The sequence below is a fragment of the Denticeps clupeoides genome, unplaced genomic scaffold, assembly GCF_900700375.1.
Source record: "Denticeps clupeoides unplaced genomic scaffold, fDenClu1.1, whole genome shotgun sequence".
Taxonomy (NCBI): domain Eukaryota; kingdom Metazoa; phylum Chordata; class Actinopteri; order Clupeiformes; family Denticipitidae; genus Denticeps; species Denticeps clupeoides.
Genome location: NW_021629955.1, coordinates 15003 through 35522, shown reverse-complemented (window position 1 = coordinate 35522; position 20520 = coordinate 15003). Strand labels below are relative to the sequence as shown.

Sequence of the window (20520 nt, the reverse complement as noted above, 5' to 3'; positions counted from 1 at the left end):
TAAAGCCCACAGAGGTCCTGTTGGCTCCTGCAGCGGATGGTCTCTGGACGTTAGGATCTAGTCTCTTCTCGCTCCTTCGACCTCCTCATTGTGTGGCTCCGTTCCGCTGGCTTTTTTTTTTTTTTTTTTTTGGTGAGTGGATGGTGACGATGATCTGGCACAATCCAGGCAAAATCGGTTTTATTATTCCCTTTCATTCTGCTAATAAGGCATGTGGCACGTGCTGCATCCTCGCTCAAACGTGTCGGGCATGTCAGCTCAACAAATATTTGTTTTTCTGTGTGTGTGGTTTTTTTTTTTTTTTTTTTTTTTTTTAAATCTTCCCAGAAACACGCGACAACGGTTTATCATCCCGCACCCTCTTCCTTTTCATCCTTTCCCTCGCTCTGCTTTTATCGATCCCGGCTTCAGTCAGGATTAGCCCTCTGCCTTTCAGCCCCAATCAGCTCTGACTGCTGATCACAAATCGGAGAGGAGGAGAGACTCCAAAATGCCTCGGAGCGGCCGGAGACAGACGCGGAGAGCGAGTTGGACGGAGGGGGGTGGGGACAAGCCGTCTGAAAAGGCCGTTAAAGTGTGACCCCTCTGTCTCTCAGCCCGTACGCCCTGTTCCGTACTGAATAGCGATGTACAATGAAGCGACGTGTGTACGCGTTTCCTCCATGGCCGCCTCCTGACACTCATCCATTTTCTCTCTCTCTGTCCCTTTTTTTTATTCCCAGAAAAGAGAAGATGTCCAGGCCGAGTCGAAGCCCAGCCCGAAGAGAAGCGCGGAGGCCGCCATCGACCTGCTCGGCCTGGGTAAGTCATGAATTATAGAGCGCAAAGACGTGGGAAAGCTGATCCGCCTGGAAACCCGAATGCAGCATGAAGACTAAATCAGGTGGTGTTTGGTGGTGGCAGCTTTAGATTGCGGACAATGGTGCCTGTGTATAGATGTGTTACAGTAGTTGTGTTTTATTTTATTTTTTTATCTAAATACATGTAAAATTCCTGTACTCGGGGTAAGGTTTAGGCCTCTCTCGTCTTTTCGTCACGGCCCCATCGCGGTCTGGGCCAAGCTGCAGGACGGATGGCCCGCTTCGCTGCTGGGAAATGAGTGCCTGAGCTATATTTGGCTGTTACGACTCGTGGTGGGTGTGATGAGAGAGGGGTGAGGTGCGGGAATACGGCGGCGATGGAAGGAACTGGGGGCGGGGGAAGCTACGGTATACCAGTGCTGAGGATTAGTAATGTATACTAGCATTTGTTTGATACGCCTCAACAATGATGAACCCGAAAATCTTTAACTGTGTTTATAATTATTTTTTGTTTAATTTCTATGTATATATTTATCTAAGCAGATCTATATTAAAAACTACAGCAAATCCAGTCACTTAAACCGCTTGCTGGTGGACGATGGAGTCTATGTTAAAGCCAATGTAAGCAAATAAAAATGTGTAAGCAAATGGGTGGTAGTAGCCTAGTGGGTAACACACTGTCCTATGACCCAGAAGACCCAGGTTCAAACCCCACTTACTACCATCGTGTCCCCGAGCAAGACACTTAACCCTGAGTGTCTCCAGGGGGGCACCGTCCCTGTAACTACTGTCGCTCTGGATAAGGGCGTCGGGTAAATGCTGTAAATGTAAATATTTATGAAAGAGTTTGACTACTTATTCATTTTATAATATTTTCTAAGTTTGCTGATGCAACATATCTTACAGTTGCAGCGTTTTTCTCCTAATTTTAACCCAGCAATTATCAATATATTAGCATTGCCATCTCCATTTAAATTATTTTGAATGACATTCATTAATATTTGAAAAAGCAGGTTAAAAAGGGGCTGCTGATCGTTTTGTTCTCATTGCATTTGTTTGAATATATATATTTTTAAGCTTTGACAGTCACTGGTGTTAAGATGGGTAATAAATTGTGCCGATTAACGTATTTTAAGAACCTCCTTGGTTCTTAAAGGGAAACGTTAGTATAATGGCAGCGCTTCAACCCACAGCCTCCATCCCATAGTAAAGTGCCTTTTCACACGGTTACCATGGGAACCCCATCACTGACACTCCTGACTCCTCGACTGGCTCTCTTTTTATTTCCATTCCTCCGTCACTCGGCTGGATGTTTTGTTGATGGCGGCGGCGGAGCCGAATCACCACGGCGAGTGGCGGATAAAGGGCCTTTTTGAAAACGCCTGCCGCGTGTCCTGAGCGGGGTGGGTGACGCGCGCCGACAGCCTCGGAACGTCAGTGTCCTGAACGTTTTTCCCTTTTTATTAAATTTCCCCGTCATTTGTATTCAGTCAATAAGGAGGGGAGCTGCCGGGCAGACGGAGCGAACTCTGTCCTCTTCCCTATCGCTCTCGTGTCTGGTTTTTTTTTGTAGGTTGTCTGCGTTTGTCCCCTCGGGGAAGAAAAAGGACCCAGTGAAGATCAAATACGGCCAAGTCTAACTGTAAAATTTGAATGGCATCCAATTACCCAGTAACTAAGAGCCTTTGTTAGTCCAGTTAGCATGTAAAGGTGCTGAACGCGGTGTGTGTTTGGACAGACCAGGCAGGAAGTGAGCAGTCCGTCCTTGAAGCGTTGGGACGTGTAAAAGATTGGATCAGTCCTGCCATGGGCCACATGCAGTGGCAGAGATCCGCTTGAGCAAGGTACCGTCCCCACGCCTTTTATGGCTGCTCATTAGGTGGTAGTAGCCTAGTGGGGTAACACACTCGCCTGTGAACCAGGAGACCCAGGTTCAAATCCCACTTACTACCATTGTGTCCCTGAGCAAGACACTTAACCCTGAGTGTCTCCAGGGGGACTGTCCCTGTAACTACTGATTGTAAGTCGCTCTGGATAAGGGCGTCTGATAAATGCTGTAAATGTAAATGTGCAGACACATTTCATTGAGTAGCCGTGTGCTGCGCTGTGTTGTTTCACAATCAGGTCACTTTCATGGTAAAAGGTGGGTCTCACTCAATGTCCCCAAAGGCGGCCCGCCGGCACCTGAGTCAGTGTATGTGGGGCGTACCAAAAAAAAGTTGTGCGTGTTGTGTACCTTGAAAGTGAAGTGATTGTCACATGTGACACACAGCACACGGTGCACACAGTGAAATTTGTCCTCTGCATTTAACCCATCACCCTGAGTGAGCAGTGGACAGCCATGACAGGCACCTGTGGAGCAGTGTGTGGGGACGGTGCTTTGCTCGGTGGCACCTTAGTGGCACCTTGGCGTCTCGGGGTTCGAACCGGCAACCTCCTGATTTACGGGGCCGCTTCCTTGACCGCTACGCCACCACTGTCCTTGAGAAGACGTGGCTCCAGAATGCATGATTGGAAGCTATTATGTTCTCCTGTGAAGCCTTGGGTCCTCCATTAACATGGATGTTACGGACGTGTGCCGCCTACCTAAAGATTTTGTGCCCCACGTACTCTTTTCCCTCCTGGTGTCCCCTGTGGCATCGGCCTGATTCCGCAGGATCGAAGAGTTAAATACGGCTTTGACTCACCTTTCAAATTCCCCAGATCTCAGTCCAGTAACAGTGCTCAGCAGTGATTGGAATAACGCTGTTAAAGTAACTGCGTACTTCGGCAGCGGGTAGTTAACCAGTTACCGTCATTTTCATCCTGCCACAGGAGCTTTTTCCTTTCTTTGGTGTGGGGGGCCAAGACAACCGCTTAAATGATCATGATTGACTGAGGTTGAGTTAAACTCCACGGTAAAAACCAATCAGAGGCGGAGGTGGGCGGGTCTGAGAGACTCAGCCAGAGGCAGCCGCATTTTTATTTATTTATTTTTATTTTTATTTTACACATTTGATCATTTTGAGTTAGTTTGACTGGTATTTAACATTGAGTGTTCTTTGTGCCTGAAACCAGAGGACATTTGGAGTCTATGGTTTGATTCATTCTGAGATGGTTTGGTTGCATCGCGGGAGCATGTCCCGTGATAGCCAGGTCGTGTCTGTAATTTGCAATTATTCCTCCTCCACGTCGGCTGAAGATGGATTAGTTGCCAAATCGGCAACACAAACCGCCCTAATTTTTGTTTCGGCACGTAGTTATGAGCCAGCAGAGGCATCGGGAGGTTCGCTGAAAACCGCTTCAGCAGGGCAATCAAGTGCTTTTCGTTCAATAACGTTCGCCACGATGCTGCTGGCAGAGTTCCTTCTCAAAATCCGCGGCCTCTTTTCCTTTCCCAGACACCCCGGCGGCAGGCTCTGCGGCCAGCGCCCCTGCCGGCGATGACCTGGACATCTTTGGCCCCATGGTGTCCAACCCTCTACCCATCTCCACCAACACAACCCTGCCTCAGGTAAATACGTCGCTGCTAATGTGACCTTGAGTGTGAGCGTGTGTGTGTGTGTGTGTGTCAGGGTCAGGTCTTCTGTGTAGCTCCGCCTGACCCATGACCATCTCTTCTCCAGGCAGAACAGGCGGCTTTTGTCAGAATCGCACAGAGCAGAGCTTTGTACGGCCCGCAGCTCCGGCGAATAGCTGCAGACAGATACCGTCTGGTGGGATGACACACACACACACACACACACACACACACACACACACACACGGTAGTGTGTTTTTCCCGTTCTTCTATTCCTCTGTTCCGTGCTCGCTCACCCTTGCTCCCTCCCGCCCATCCGAGGCTGAAAGACGTGCTGAGAAAGTCACGGGAAAGGTCAGACTCGATTGTTGTAATTTCCTCTGCAAACGGAATGATTATATTTACCCCTCCGCTTACAGCTGACGGCAGCGATTTGTTAATTCCGCCAGACGAACGGATGCGTGGTGAATAATGTGGAGAGAGAGAGAGAGAGAGAGAGAGAGAGAGAGAGAGAGAGGGGAGTGTTTCTGGCAAGAACGAGGGATGGGTGAGGCAAGTCGTGGTGATTTAAAAAAAAAAAAAAAAGGATGGTGTATAGGTGCCGCTAGCCCTTTCCTCTCTGCTCTTGGTCTTCTTGGTTACTTTGCCTCTGGATTTGGCAACAGACACACAAAGCCTCCCGCTCACATGCCCCCCAGCGCTCGAGGCAGCGGAACAAACGTTGCAATTTCACTTTGAAATCGGAGTCAGTGGCCCGGAGGAAACCGGCGCCATCATCCCGTCCGCCGCCTCCAGCCTGCCTTCCAGTCCTGAAGCTCTGCCGTCACGGGCTTCTGACGCTGTTGGAGTAAAACGGTACGCTAAATGTGGCAGCGTTGCTCCGAGACTCTCCGAACAATATCCGACGTGTAAAAATAATTTATTAATAATAATAATAATAGTAACAGAGCAGCTTAGTTTTGAAATTAGACCACCAGAACTGTCATGATTTTTTTCAAAATGCGGTTCCTCACCACACATCTGTACTCGACTCCTCTCTTTCACTGAAAACTCATCATCCCCTCGCCTCCATTCAGCAGGATTAGGCGTCTTTCTGCACGTCTCCAAATATGCAAATTACAAAAATGAGATTACATTTTTGGATTTGTGTTATCCACCTCCCACAAAAAAAAAACAACAAAACTGCTTGGTAGTAAAGAGCTGTGCTATATGGCATAAATTGGTATTGCAATATAAATTTCACCGTAGACTGTATATATTTTGGTATAATTTGAGAAGTACGTTTAGACGTAACGGGCACTGCAACAGGGAGTTGTATATCGTCAACATATAGCATAACCGTATACCAGAAAACACAATATCTGGCTTATTCTACTGAACTTGGACCATAACACCCATAAGGCCAGTGAAATCCCAGGTATTATACGGAATTTTGCTATTTTATGAATTCAGCTGTAAAGTTTACGTTCCAAATTTTGACCGTAGATATTAAAATAACACTATTATAATAACGGATTTCTGACAGATGGAAGGCTTGTTTTATTCTGCAGTATTTTTAAGACCTTTAAACACTAGATATAAGGATTACTAGTCATTTTAAATTATGTTTAAGGCCTTGTTTTTTTTGGAAAGTCGAATTTAGGACTTTTTAAAGATCCGCGGAAACCCTGCCGTGCGCTCTGTGCTCTCGGCCAGATCTAATGCCTCGTGATGCAAGTAGGGCCTGTCTAAAGAGCCTGGATCATTGATTTGTCCACCACCTCTACCTCTCGGAATCTTAATCCCCCCCGTCGAGCTCCCAGCTGGGCGCTGCCCACCTCCAAATCCGGAATACTGGCCTGCGGTGTGGTTCTCTGCCCAAGCCTCGCCGCTCAGCCTTGATGCTTATTGAAATAAATGGCTGCCGGTGCGTTGCGCCTGCTTGCCATTAGGCCGCTGTTTATTAACTCACTTTAAATGGGTTATACGTGCTACTCAGCTCCAACAAGTCCAGCGGTGTTCCCGTCCCGTGGACCGTCAGTATTGAGGCAAGATTTAGGAATCGCTGCACACTGCGTGTAGGTAGATCAGCTGGAAGGATAAAACATGGCGTGCTTTTTGAGTGTTTTTTCAAGTGGGCTTTAGTTTCCTGCAGTGCACCTTGCACAGGCTATAAAAAAAGACTCATGACGTCTTTGGGTGTCATTTCATTGTGCTCGCAGTACGGAATGAAGATGATTTTGCACCCAGCCCAATTGCAAAGAATGATATTTAAAGAATCTTTATCTTCACTTGAAATCATTTTTTTTTTTTTTTTTTTTTTTGGTACATTTTTCAGGACTCTAGAGTGCGACATGCAACCTAATTTCTCAAAGGTGCAACAAAAAAAATCTGAGATCGTATTAGGTCCATGCCATTTTCTAAACCAATCAGAGATACTTATGGGAGAATATACAGATATTCCTGTATGTTTAAAAGACCCAAGCCCAACAGGCCAAACCTGACATTATTGTGGCGGTGGATGCTGGCCAACATGATTGTACAAACATGCTTCGCACGTTACCAGTCATTTAGATTTTTATATTATAAAATAAAATGTATATTAATTGGTCGCGTTTTTTTTTTTTTTTTTTCTCCACACCTCAGACTTTGTCTGCGTACACGTCTCCATTTTGCCACCTCAGCACCCATCAGAAAGCATCGCCTGACCACTCATTTACCACCCAAGTAAGATTAAATCATGAAAAAGATGTAATGCATCTATAAAACGCGTTACATACAGCGATAAATGTACTGGCCCGGTGTCTCTTCTCCCCGCTGCCTCTCAGCAACAGGCAGCAGCAAACAGATCATGAGGCCGAGATGATGATAAAGTTTATTAAAGTTTATATTACATTTATTTCTTATATAGCCCAAAATCACATGCATTGTCTCGATGGGCTTTGACAGGCCCTTCGGTTGACACCCTCCACACTTGACTCAAGGAAAAACTCCACTAAAGAAAAAAAGAAATTAAGAAACTCATATCATTCCTTCCCAAGGTAAGTTCAACAGGTGCTGTGTGGCACTTCTGTCCATATTTGGATGTACTGGACAGTGCAGAGTAGGTGTCATGGTCTACACTGCATGGCCATTATAAGGCTACTGGTCCATTTGAAGCTTTATATAATGGGTAAGCCAGTGCAGTGATTATAAGATTGGGCTGATGTGATCGCATTTTCTGTACTAGCTGAAGTATACTCATGCACCTACTAGTACATCCAGACAGTAGTGCGTTGCAGTAATCTAACCTTGATGTAATAAAGGCGTGGACCAACATTTCTGCATCGTGCATTGAGATGCGATTTCTTATCTGTGCAATATTTCTAATTTGAATGAATGGTATCTCAGTGATATTATCTACATGCGAATCGAATGAGAGGCCTGCATCAATGAGGACTCCTAGATCCTTCTGTGCTTGGTGAGATGGAAAGGCCATCCAGAGTTATGGTGTAGTCCGCCGGCTTCTGTCTTATCAGGGTTTAACAGAAGAAAGTTGGTGAGCATCCACTGTCTAATGTCCTTCAGACAATTCCCATGTTCTGCTCAGCCGCGGCCTCTCGTCTGGCACTGCTGATAAATTTCGACTGTGTGTCATCGGCCTAGCAGCGAAAATTAATACCGTGTTTACGAATGACTTGACCTAAAGGTAACAAGTTAGTCTACAGCCATGTTTTTTTTACTGTTGCTTTCACACCCCCTTGCACTATAACCTACCAGTGAAAATAATCGTAACTCATTAAAATAGCAGTCTTGCTCAGGACTGGAATCACGTACAGCGCTCCTACGCCTTCACGTGCAGGTCTTTCGTAATTAAAACCGTTTGTGTGTGTGTGTGTGTGTGTGTGTGTGTGTGTGTGTGTGTGAATGAGCGTGTCCACTTTTTCAGTAGACCGTGCATTTCCAGACACACGCAGGTAGATCCATCATGCAGCCCAGATGGTTCTCTGTGGGACCCACGGTGGATGAAACGGTAGCATTTATTTAATTCTTTCCCCCTCCGTTCTGTTACTTCAAGGTAAGAAGCGAACGCATATCTGACACCTCAGAAAGTGGTTGTCAGGATCATTTTCACTTTTTTCATTTTAGTTGCAAGAGAGAAGGTGGTAAACAAGAGTGTCTCGGGGTGGTTGGAGGAAATCTTCTCTCCAAAGCATCTCGCTTCTTTTTTGGATGAATTGTCATTTTACGTCTTGCAAACATGACTCCATTTTAATATTTTTTATCTCAATCTTCATGGACCAATAGCCTTTTGAAACCTCAGCACTGTGGTTCATATGTGTGTGTATGAGGCTCCTCGCAAAGATTGGAAAATGTCATTTTTCCTGTTGGTTATGTTTTAGGATTGTATCTAGGTGTCTGTTGGGGTGAGTTTGGGGTGTCTTCACAGCATGTCCACACGCCAAGCATATGGTCCTGCTCACAGCCTGGCTTTTCAAAGGCAGCCAAGACACTCGTTTTTGTATGCACAGTATACAGAGTGTGTGCTTGTGCAAACCTGTCCCTGCAAGGACAATTTTAATAGCTGTGTTACTAGAACCTCCTCGAACAGTGTGTGGGTCAACACTAGCCTAACCTTAACTATGTCCTCTGCCTGTAAAGAGCAGTGCATTTTATTCTATTCCAGGAAATATATAAAATTGTGGGGTTGGTCAAAAATACAAGTCATAAACTGGAAAACAATAATTACATGCAGAATGTCATTTTATTTTTTTTACACACTTGGGAGGTTCTCAAAAGTCCCCCAAGCACCTTTTTAATAAACGCTCCATCAGAAAATGCTGCACTGTTTCTAGTGCATTTTTGTGCAATATGACATTTTATTTTAGATTATTTTTTCGTTTGCTCTTGTGTGTCTGTGTCCTTGTGTGTTGTGGCAGTCATTTTATAAGCAATTTCAACTGGGATCAATACATTCTGAACTTGCCTCTGCCGCTGCGTTCATTGTTGGTTTTGCATTAGCTCCATCAACTACTAATCGTAGTTTTTCATGTGTTTGGTTTCATGGTGCCAGTTTAAATTGTGTTCCTTGAACTCCGCAACCTGTGCACTGCAAACTGAGCACATAGCTTTTCCGTTAACTTTTAAAAAAACATGAACTGCAAAATATTTAACCATGAGTGGCAATTTTGTGGGTTTACATGTGCATGCATCCATTCATAAATAAGACTTATTTATTAAAAAGCAATTGATTTAATTTAATTTTAATTTGCACTTGTGAGTGATCAGGCCAGACAAGAAGGGTCAACGGTAGGGGTGTTAAAATGAATCGTATAATCGATGCATCGAGATGCAGACGTGGACGATTCTGCATCGATGCAGTGCAGAACATAATCAATAATATCATGATGACGTGGAATTCAATTTCAGCCTGATCTGGGAACAGCGCCACTCCGGGTAGTTTTACGCTGCACGTATTTTCACGTGACCAATTTGGACATTACACGTACCAAATATTTCTGCTTTTATGTAATACAAAATGAAATAATACAAGGACCTCGGTTCCTCTGCTTGTTGGAGATCTCGATCTGCATCAGGACCGGGGCAGACGATTAACTCCGCCCACAACATAGTGCCGTGTGCATTTAAAGGAGAACTAGCGGTATATATAACTGTTACAAGGTGAGTGCGGACGTAACAAGTTTTACTGCTCTGGAGCAAATCCGAGCGTCCACACAGGCGAACGAGACCTTAACATCATGTGACCATATAGAAAATGTCTGGGATGCATCGCGATGCATCGATATCGAGGCACCGCTAATCGTAATTGAATCGAATCGTGAGACCAGTGAAGGTTCACACCTCTAGTCAACGGGTCGCAAAAATTAACTAAATTTAACCCTACTCCTACATCAAACTTTTTAAGAGGACCTGAAAAATGTCCTCAGTTTGACTTAAATGTGTGTTCGTATCCTTGTGAGGACATTTGAAACATGGTCTGAGAGAGAGAGAGAAATGTGTTAATGTGTTCTCACACATATTTCTGGTGTGCCTGGCTTATTTCTGAGCTCAGTCCTTCGGGACCTCAGGACCTTGCACATTAGAAATAGACAGACCCCTCCCATTCTGCAGATGATCCACCTCACCACTGCATCCATGTCTGACCCCACGTGCACAGAGGGGGTATTTTAGGAGCACTTCAGCATATTTTAAGACCCGTGGGCTGTATTGAGAGGCAGTCACCTGCTCTGTCTTGGCGCAGTGGCCTTAATTGCTTTTTAAGTCCCTTGTGTGAATGTGAACATCTTGTCTTCCTGGAGCCTCGGCGTGTGTCTGTAATCACTTTACGGAAATGAGTTAATGGGGTTGCGGAGAGACTATGGTCTCTGAAGTCAAGTGTTACTGGAAACTGTGGCAATGTGTCTGGACTGAAGGATTGATTACTGACCACAGACTACCTGAAATGTCCTTAAATGGCCCTTATGGGTACAATACTTTAAATCCATTATTTTTGTTTTGTTGCTGTTGTGGGGCTGTCAGGATTCCTCCTCCTTGCCCGGTTCAGTCAGCGTACGCTGCCTCTTGAAGATAAACGATGTGTTGGCGTGGACCGTATCGAGTCGAGTGCGGTAATAATGGGTTTGATGAAGAGCCAGACGATCCCAAACTCTCTTAACTTCAGTCTGCAGGTTCCCAGGAGCTGAACTGGAACCAGTCCAGTGTGGGTTTTTTTTTTTAAATCACATTTTTTTAATCACCTCAACTTTTGTCATTTCATTTTGTAGCTGCTTTTTATTGATTCCACGTTAATTAAACCAGCACTTGTCCTGCATTTAAATGCATATCATTGTGCATTGTTTTAAAATCGGTTGACTTTTTTTCATTGATCATAATTGCTAAAAGAATTTGGCAGCCTGTACCCCTGTGAAAGCAGATACTGAGAGGATGGGAGACTTGGGTAATGGAGAAGCTGCAGTACTGCTCGATAAATGTGTATAAATGTTGTCACTGATTTGAACTATAATGAATGGACGTGTAACAGGGAGCTTGGGGTTGTGCTGTCAAGTCCGTTCTCAGTACGGCAGTGTTAGGGTGTGTGTAGTTTATGCAGTAAACTCTGCACATGACCCCCCCCCCCAATCTCCCTCCCTCTCTCTCTCTCTCTCTCTCATGCTTTTTCCTCTCTTCCTCATCTTCTCACCCCCTTCCTCCTCCTCTGTGGCAGATTTAGGCTGCAGAGCTGAACTGGAGCAGGAAGTGTGTGTGTGTGTGTGTGTGTGTGTGTGTGTGCACGTGTGCGGAGGGAGTGGGGGGGTGTTAGAGGAGTGTGCCACCAGAGTACTAATTATCTGTGTGGGTCAGCTAATCACACAAAGCCCTGCCTGTTACTACAGAAATGATTCTGCTCTCTCTGTGTGTGTGTGTGTGTGTGTGTGTGTGTGTGTGTGTGTGGTGTGTGTGTGTGTGTGTGTGTGTATGTAAGAGAGAGAGAGATGGAGCATGTCTGTAAATATGAAAGTGAAGGTGGTAGTTCTGTGAATGTGACTGAATGTTGTGTGTGTGTGTAAACCCTGTGCTTCCTATAGAACACACGTTGGTGTTGCCTCTGTAATGTCTGTGTTGTGTGTCTGTAGGATGTGTATAAGTGTGCGTGCGTGTGTGTGTGTGTGAGATTACAACAACAGTCCGCATACGTGCACTGTCTAACGAAGGAATGCATTCACACGTTCTTGCACACTCGCGAGCGCGTGTGTGTTTCTGAATTATGAAGCAGCAGCCCCCCCCCTCCATTTCCATGCATTATTTACACTAATTGCTCTGCGCAGCCTCCGGTGGATCAGATCGGTCGCTCCGTGCGATTAGCGGTAGTAGAGAGATTCGCGGTCCCTCCCGTGTTGGCTGGGGGTAAAACAAATCTTTTTAGCTGCTAGTGTGTGTGTTGTGTGAGTGGATCACTGGTGTGTGTGTGTGTGTGTGTGTGTTCATTTGCTTGTTGCCTTCACTCAGGCTCTCAAAACCCGCCATTATTGCTGTTATAAAGTCGTGTGTATGTATCGGTGTGCGGTCTGTTATTTTTGCTTCATCTTATAGAGCCCTCCTGTACCGTGCTTCACATCACACCGAACACACACACACACACACACACACACACACACACACACACACACAGAGAGAGAGAGAGAGGGAAGTGCACATCCCCCTCCTTCCATCATCTCTCGTCCACCTCCACCCCCCCCAGGCCCCGGCTGTCAGCCGCTCCCCGGGAGGCGAGCTCCTTTTTCCGGCCCCGGCGCTCCGGGGCCCGGCTGACTGACAGAGCGGGAGCCCGAGTGTGACTGACCGCTCCGAGGCTCGTCTCCCGTCTCGCCGCCTCCTCCTCAAACCAGTCCGCTTTTATGCCACGGGTCGTCTCTGCCTCCTCGGTGAAGCCTTGTCCTTTTTTTCGGGGGGTTTTGACACGTTTGCGCGGAGCGTGGCGCCTGCACCGCGCCTGCACCGCGCCCGCGTGGCGTCGACTGATTGCTGCACTAATCTGTCTCTTTGTTTTGCTCGGTTCATTTGCATCTTAATGGCTTTTGCGCGCCCTCGGCGTGCCGTTCGCCCACCCCACCCCTTCGGTTGCGCCCGTGTCCCCGCCCCCCGTCCCTCGATGCGCTGTATGTGTTGGGCTGATGGTGATGAGGCGGCAGGGCGGTGGGATGTTATAATCACCTCGTGACCTACGACCTCGCCCTCCCCCAGAGCGCTGCAGAGCTGGTCGCACGCCGCTGTGAACTGAGCGTGTTGCGCCAGCGGTGCGTCATCTGGAACATGGCGTGACCGCGGGGAAGGGCAGCGCGGCGGCGCCGGTGTGTCCGATGACGAGCTGCGACCCCGGGCCGCGTGTGCAGCTCCAGGGGCGCAACAGTTCTCAGCAGTTCAGAGGTTGTGAGTTCGCGCCTCACCTGGAGTTAAGTGATTGTCACTTGTGATACACAGCAGCACAGCACACGGTGCACACAGTGAAATGTGTCCTCTGCATTTAACCATCTCTCTGAGTGAGCAGTGGGCAGCCATGACAGGCGCCCGGGGAGCAGTGTGTGGGGACGGTGCTTTGCTCAGTGGCACCTTGGCGGATCAGGATTCGAACCGGCAACCTTCTGATTATGGGGGCGCTTCCTTAACCGCTAGGCCACCACTGCCCTGAGCAACACAACTCTCACCTCCGCTAAGGTCATTAGGTCTGAGGAAGTCGTGCCTAGCGGGTAAGGAAGTGGACTTCACCCGATAGCAATCGGAAGGTTGCGGGTTCGAACCGGCAAAGTGCCACTGAATTCCCTGTGATCGAGGTACCGTCCCCACACACTGCTGCCCACTGCTCACTAAGGCTGCTGGGTTCAATGCAGAGAAGAAATTTTGTACACGACTTGGTCCTGTACGTAGGTGGTGACTTCTCAGTGGTGGCAAAGCGGTTAAGGAAGCGGCCCGGTAATCAGAAGGTTGCCGGTTCGAATCCCGATCCGCCAAGGTGCCACTGAGGTGCCACTGAGCAAAGCACCGTCCCCACACACTGCTCCCCGGGCGCCTGTCATGGTGCCCACTGCTCACTCAGGGTGATGGTTTAAAAGCAGAGGACACATTTCACTGTGTGCACCGTGTGCTGTGCTGCTGTGTATCACAAGTGACAATCACTTCACTTTCACTTGGCCCATGTCATTGTCATGCTAACGCGGGCAGCGTGGATTGCGGTGGGGAGCAGCGTGCGTGCGGCAGGACGCCGGGCTCCAGGCCTCTCAGCTCCACCAGCTGCGGCTTTTGTCTGCTCCAGCCGCAGCGTCAGACCTTCAGTAATTGAGTAAACTGATGCAGGTGGCTTGAACACACACACACACACACACACACGTTGATCTGGATGTGACTGCCAACTGCTTGATTGTTCAGTATTTGTCTATCATGGTGTCTCTCAAGAACTGGTAGAGGAAGTCTTAGAGTGTGTATGTGTGTGTTCTCAAACTTATTGCAACTCCTGCTACATCTCAAGGCCTTCATCCATCACAGCTGGAGTCTAATTAATGCCATTTTTCTCTCACTGGACGATGAAGCCTCTCGCTTGCTCGTTCTCTGTCTTTGTGTGTGTGTGTGTGTGTGTGTGTCTCATTTTTGTGCAGTCACTTCCTTCCTCTATTTGAGTTCAGTGGATATCCAACGTCTACACACACTAATTGAAAATTCTGGTTTTGTTGGCCAGAGACTAATGAACTGAGACTTTTCTAAACGGCGTTCGGGCAAATATCGAAATAGGAAATAAAGTTTTGGAACATCGTTTTGATGCCATTTAAAGACAATTAGTCAGCATTGTTTTAGAGTAGATCGCTTTTTGCTGCACCTTAATAGGGCCTCAGATGGTATGCAACTTGGCTGCGGTTGTCGAGCTGTACAAGTACGAATGTCCGTATTGGACTACGCTGACGTCGTACATGTGACGTGAGTGTGTAATGTCTGAGGTTCGGTTTCAGCCACCACATTAACACGAGCTGAATCACCAACATAACAGTACATGCTCTTCACTGAACAGCTGACTGTGATGTACAGTAAACACTCGTGTAATACTCTTCCTTTATTATTTGCAGTACCTTTCACGGTTTTAAAGATGTCCTCATTACGTGTGTGTGTGTGTGTGTGTGTGTGTGTGTGTGTGTGTGTGTGTGTGTGGTGCTGACAGATGTTTCAGTCTCCTGCCGTGAGTATGGACAGATGTTGTAACAAGAGCAGGGGTGGATGATCTGGCCCACGCCGAACATGCGGAGTTGACCTTGTCCTCCACCTCCCAGGTGCAGCCGACCTCCAACAAAGTCCCTGCGGCCGCAGCCGCCGCGCCCCCCCCAGCCGGAGTCCCATCGGGAGCCGCCGGGGCCGGGACCGCACCTCCAGCCCAGGGGGATCTGGACCTGTTCAGCGAGAGTGGCGGCAGCGGCGCCAAGGCAGACGACTCGGCCAAGAAGCCCCTCAGCAAGGACTCCATCCTGTCCCTGTACGGCTCCAGCACCATAAACCAGCAGCCGACGCAAGGTACCGCCCTCCCTCCCTCCCTCCCTCCCTCTCTCGTCTCACCCCCACCCCCCCCCCCCCCCCCCCCCCCCCCCCCCCCCCCCCCCCCCCCCCCCCCCCCCCCCCCCCCACGGAGCCCGATCAGGCCGCTTACCCACAATTATCTGCCATCATCGGCGCGGCCTGTACACATGAATAATACTCCGCGTGAGCGTACGCGCTGTAAGCTGATAGCGTGCACCTGTGAACGCGCTGCAGATCTGCAGGGAGCGCTTCTATACACTAGCTCTGCGTAATTGCATTGTTTTCTGTGTGTGTGTGTGTGTGTGTGTGTGTGTGTGTGTGTGTGTGTGTGTGTGTGTGTCGGTGCGTGATGCCCGGTGAGGTGGAGCTCCTCGCTAATGGGGGTTTTAATAATTCAGCCCGTGCAAAGCTCTCCGCTCTGATTTTAAAGCGACTGTGCCGCCATCGTCCAGACCACCAACTCTGCTAAATCCTCCCACCTCCAAAGCAGAGCCTCAAGAAGGCTTGGGAGGAGTTTAAAATGCGCTTTTTTTACTGTTCTTTATTTTGCTCATAAATTTGGAATATGATTCCATAAAATTCTGGTTTTCTTCGTGCTATTGTTTCCTCTTGTAATATAGACTTTCATTTGTATGCGTGTGGTTCTGCAGCGGCCATGTTCATGGGGGCGTCTCAGATGCAGTTCTCTGCCCAGCCACAGCCCGGATTTCAGGCCTTTCCCGGGATGAGTGGGGCCATGCCACCCACCACCATGATGGGCGCAGTGATGGGCCAGAACACCGGCATGATGGTTGGCATGACGATGCCCAATGGCTTCATGGGAAACCCCCAAGCTGGCGTAATGGGTCTAGCGCCAGGCATGATGGGAGCTCAGGGAGGGGCCATGGCCGCCGGGGTGGTGCCACCCCAGAACATGTATGCCATGCAGCCTGGCCAGACACCACAATGGAACATGGGACAGGTATCTATCTGTATTCTCTGTTTTATTGACAAAATAAATTGAGAGGATTTCTGCTTCGATTGTAGTAAAGTTATTAATCATATTGATACCCTAAATGTTACTTCTGCTGTACAGAGAACCCAAAAAAAGTTAATTGCACGTGGTCCGATACTATTTAGTTTCAACTGTCAAAGATCAATATATGCTGTGGACTGAAGCCCGTTCGTTGCTGCTTTTTCAATCAGATACTTAGGGGGGAAAATGTACTGATAGGAAATGCACAAAATGCATTCAAAAACAATCAATGGTGTGCATCAGTGCGGTACAACGAAGTTAATTAATACATTTTAATAGTTCGTGGGAGATGAGTTAACAAAAATGAAAACCTCTAGTGCAGTGTTTGTTGACCAGACCCTGATACAGGCATTAGTCCATCACTGGGGTGATGATGATGATGACACATGCCTATGCTGAAATATAGTGAAAAATTAAGTGATCACTTCCATGTTCATTATTCATTGTGCAGCATGAGCTGCTACACCCTTATACACAGTCCCGCCCAGACAGGTTGGGTGGGGCAAGACCATTGAGGGCTTCAAAAGCAACTGTAATGGGGCCTAAAAAGTTAGGCCTGACCCAACAAGTACAGCTTTTTCAAAGGCCGCCTATCTTTGCGTGCACTACAAGCACTTTATCAGAATCAATCAGAATCAGAAAACTTTTTATTAATCCCGAAGGAAATTGCTTAAATACTTAAATACTTTACTAAGAGGGAAAGGAAATGTGCAGGTTTCACCTCCTCAGCATCCTCTCTCGCGATAATTACCTGATGACGGAGGAATCGTACAGAAAGGATAGGTACTATAGACCCCTGGTCACCATTTGGAAGACCTGGTGAAGACTGTTAAGAACCCGATGTAGTTCGGAGTCGGGAACAATTTCTTTTCCCGTACTGAGGCGTTTGCAGACACCTCCATCGTAGTGCCACCTGGCAGGACCGGCATCTTTTGCGGCCCTCAGCTTTTCCTGAGCGCCTTTGGGCATCTTTCCGGGCTCTTCTGCAGAATAAGCGGTCCTGATGTAATTGTGTTAGCGGTTCTAGATGATTACCGCCGTCCACGGGGGTAGAACGTGTGAGACCAGCAGGTCTGTACCGCGGCCTCACGAGCCCTTTGTGGAATTACGGTTGTGTAAACCCGTCACAATTCTCCACCGTTTTGCGGCAATAAAGCGCACGGCACACCTCCAGATGTTCGCGCCCTTTATCGCCCGGCGCGCAATCCATCGCCCTGTTCCCGCGACACGGACCTTATTATCTGTTTTATGACACGGCCCTCCATCAATCCGCTCTCCCGGCGCCCCCGTCCTCCCACCCCTCGCTCAGCGCGTGTGGGCGCGGCCGTGGTTTTAGGGTGGGGGAGGGGCCCCGGGCCCACGGGAGGTTAATCACACGTCGTAAATCGGCGCGAGGCGCCGCGCGTTGTTTAATTAACCACCTTCATGCAGTGTGGCGGCGGGTTCTGGTGCCTTCAGCGTGACATAAAAAAAAAAAAAAAAAGAAGAAGTGATTGTCACTAGCAGCACAGCACACGATGCACACAGTGAAATGTGACCTCTGCATTTAACCCATCACCCTGAGTGAGCAGTGGGCGGCCATGACAGGCGCCCGGGGAGCAGTGTGTGGGGACGGTGCTTCGGGTTTCGAACCGCCAACCTTCTGATTACGGGGCCGCTTCCTTAACCGCTAGGCCACCGTTGCATTTCCCCCAACCCCCATGCACACAGTGCACATAATGCAATGTGTCCTCTGCATTTAACAATCACCCTTGGTGAGCACTCGTTGTCGTGGGTGGGAACAGTGATGACTTTAGCAATGGGGTTAATATAATCAATTAAACGTTCTTCTCAGCCAGGTATAGCACGAGGTCGGGGCTGTAACTGAGGGCCTTGTTTGGGCGGGTTGGGCGCGGCAGGTAATATTTTCTGCTCGTTAGGATTAGGACGGGAATCTTATTTCCCAAAGAGCCCGGGGATTTTACTTCCCCCCCCCCGAACTAATGAACAGATCTCAGCAATTTGTCTGGTGGCGCGTGGAGCATCCCGTAGGGGGGGGGGCGCGACAGATCCGGCCCCCGCCCGCCGTAGCCATTAGAGGTCGTCCGTGAGGGAGATAAAGCTGGAGCCTGCGAGATAAATCACGCCGACGAGCCGATAACCCGGACGCCGGCGTCTCAGGTACACAGCGAACGCGGAGGGAGAGACTGTGGAGAGTGGACCGCTGTGATGGTGGAGCAGAGATAAAGACCGGAGGGATGGAGGGATGAGACGATAAAAATAAAAAAAAAAGGAGAGGAAGAAGCAGGAGGGGGAGAATGAGACCTGCGGAGAAGACGGAGAGCAGAGCACGGGGTTATGGTGACGGGAGGGTGACCCTGGCCTGGAGGACGAGGTTGGGGAGAGAGAGAGAGAGAGAGAGAGAGAGAGAGAGAGAGAGGGAAAAGGCAGGAAAGCAGGGAGAATGGGAGATGGAGAGAGAGATGGGGAGAGGTAATGGAATGTCAGGATCCTGTAAACACACTGAATGAGATTTGTTCTCCACCACACACACACACACACACACACACACACACACAGATGGTTGCTGCTGCTGACGTCTGTATCTGTGTGTGTGGACTCGCACTCTCCCGGTTTTCACACTTTTTGTGAGCTGAAGGTGTTTGAGATTACGATAACGTACGTGCAGTGGAGCTGAGGACAATAACACGTTTTTAAGATGCGTTGTGAAAAAAAAACAACGAATTGACTTTTTGGAAAAATTAATTAAGATCTAATTAAAAAATAAGCACTTTAAGACAAAGAGGGCGCGGTCGGTCATGTTTCCATGATGGAACAGGACTTTATCTGCATCTTAAAAGTCTTCAAGGCTGCAGTATGCGGCTTTTTCCACATTTTACATGATCCCACCACAAGCCTTTAAATCGTTAATAACTATTTCCCACACGCACAGGCATTTTTGACAGAACTCACCCGCATTCTAAACTGAAAACAACAATTTACACGTTCCATCCCGCTTGCCTTTGTTATAATTTAGCCATTAATACTGTAGAACTTGAGGCAGAAAGCAGGATCTGTTAGGATCTGCAGCAGTAATACAAGTTGACGCCTCAATATGTATATTGTCAAGTTTATTTTGACCAAAATGCTTTTATGTTCTTCACTCTCGCTCTTCCTTTCGATAGATGAACCAGCAGATGTCTGGGATGAACCTGAACGGCTCCGGAGCCGCCATGGCGTTCGGCCAACCTGGAGCTCCCATGGGGGGCTGGGTGGGCCCGCCCTCCGGCCAGACCCTCAGCACCCAACTCTGGAAGTGAGCGAGGGCGTGCAAGAGAGCGACGAGGAGGAGGAGGAGGAGGAGCTCTTCCTCCTCCCTGCGCGTCCTCCGCCGGACCTCGGCGCGCAGGGTCGAGAGTTGTATTCATGTACTGTTCTATTTCCTCTTCTTTCAACCGCTCTTCTCTGGAGAATACCGACTCTACCTGCTCAAACCCTGTGTGTTGATGGAGTGGTCGAGTGGGAAGTGTTACAGACCGGCAGCTTTGTCCGTCTTAATCGCTTTTTTTTTTTTTTTTTTTTCTCCTTTCTTTTTCTTTGGTTTAAAACAACATATCAGCAAAGAAAGGCTGCTGGACCAATTATACAAGCATCATATATATCATTACTAAATCAATAGTGAGTAATAGTATTTAAATGGCAGAGACATGGCTATCATGTTTGTGAATTTCATTTCCCCCCGTGTGTATACTGACCCCCTGTAGCAGGTATCTTACGAGCCGATGTACTGTATGTAATTATATATATATAAGAATATAAGATAGAGAATTCCTCTGAACCCCGCTTTTATTATGTCCCCCGTACTCCATCGGCATCCAGCCGACGCCCCGACATCCCTCGGTTTCCGAACAAGCCCCTCCATATTTCCGTGGTGTTTTATTGTGTGCATTACAGACAAAGCACAGTTAGCAAGAGGCAAATAAACCTGGACGACTGGACAGTACACACACAGACGAAGGAGGAAAGGAAATAATAATCGTCATGGGAACAGGGGGTGGAAATTAAAAAGTAGTAGTCAAAACAGACCTGCGATAGACAGAAGTGATGATGGATGAGCATGCACAATGGACACTGTGGTGGAGCGCGTTTCCAAGCAGACAGGGTCGCTCTGCAGTGCAATAATGTGGGAAAACACACACACACACACACACACACAC

At 48.1% G+C, this 20520-nt stretch overlaps 1 protein-coding gene across 1 annotated transcript; it reads left to right on the top strand.

Moving 5' to 3' along the window:
* The first annotated feature begins 618 nt into the window (after positions 1–618).
* LOC114778302 (stromal membrane-associated protein 1-like) lies at positions 619–19915 on the top strand. The gene is made up of 5 exons (XM_028967105.1): positions 619–801; positions 4181–4293; positions 15069–15306; positions 15960–16270; positions 19489–19915. The coding sequence occupies exons 2-5, from the start codon at positions 4246–4248 to the stop codon at positions 19621–19623; spliced, it is 732 nt and encodes a 243-aa protein (XP_028822938.1). The 5' UTR covers positions 619–801; positions 4181–4245; the 3' UTR covers positions 19624–19915.
* The last annotated feature ends 605 nt before the right edge of the window (positions 19916–20520 follow it).

Excerpts from the sequence above, each read along its gene's own strand:
- LOC114778302 (XM_028967105.1), top strand. The coding sequence starts at position 4,246 with ATGGTGTCCAACCCTCTACCCATCTCCACCAACACAACCCTGCCTCAG. Across the intron at positions 4,294-15,068 it reads CCAACACAACCCTGCCTCAG|GTGCAGCCGACCTCCAACAA; the intron begins GTAAATACGTCG and ends TCCACCTCCCAG. Across the intron at positions 15,307-15,959 it reads AAACCAGCAGCCGACGCAAG|CGGCCATGTTCATGGGGGCG; the intron begins GTACCGCCCTCC and ends GTGGTTCTGCAG.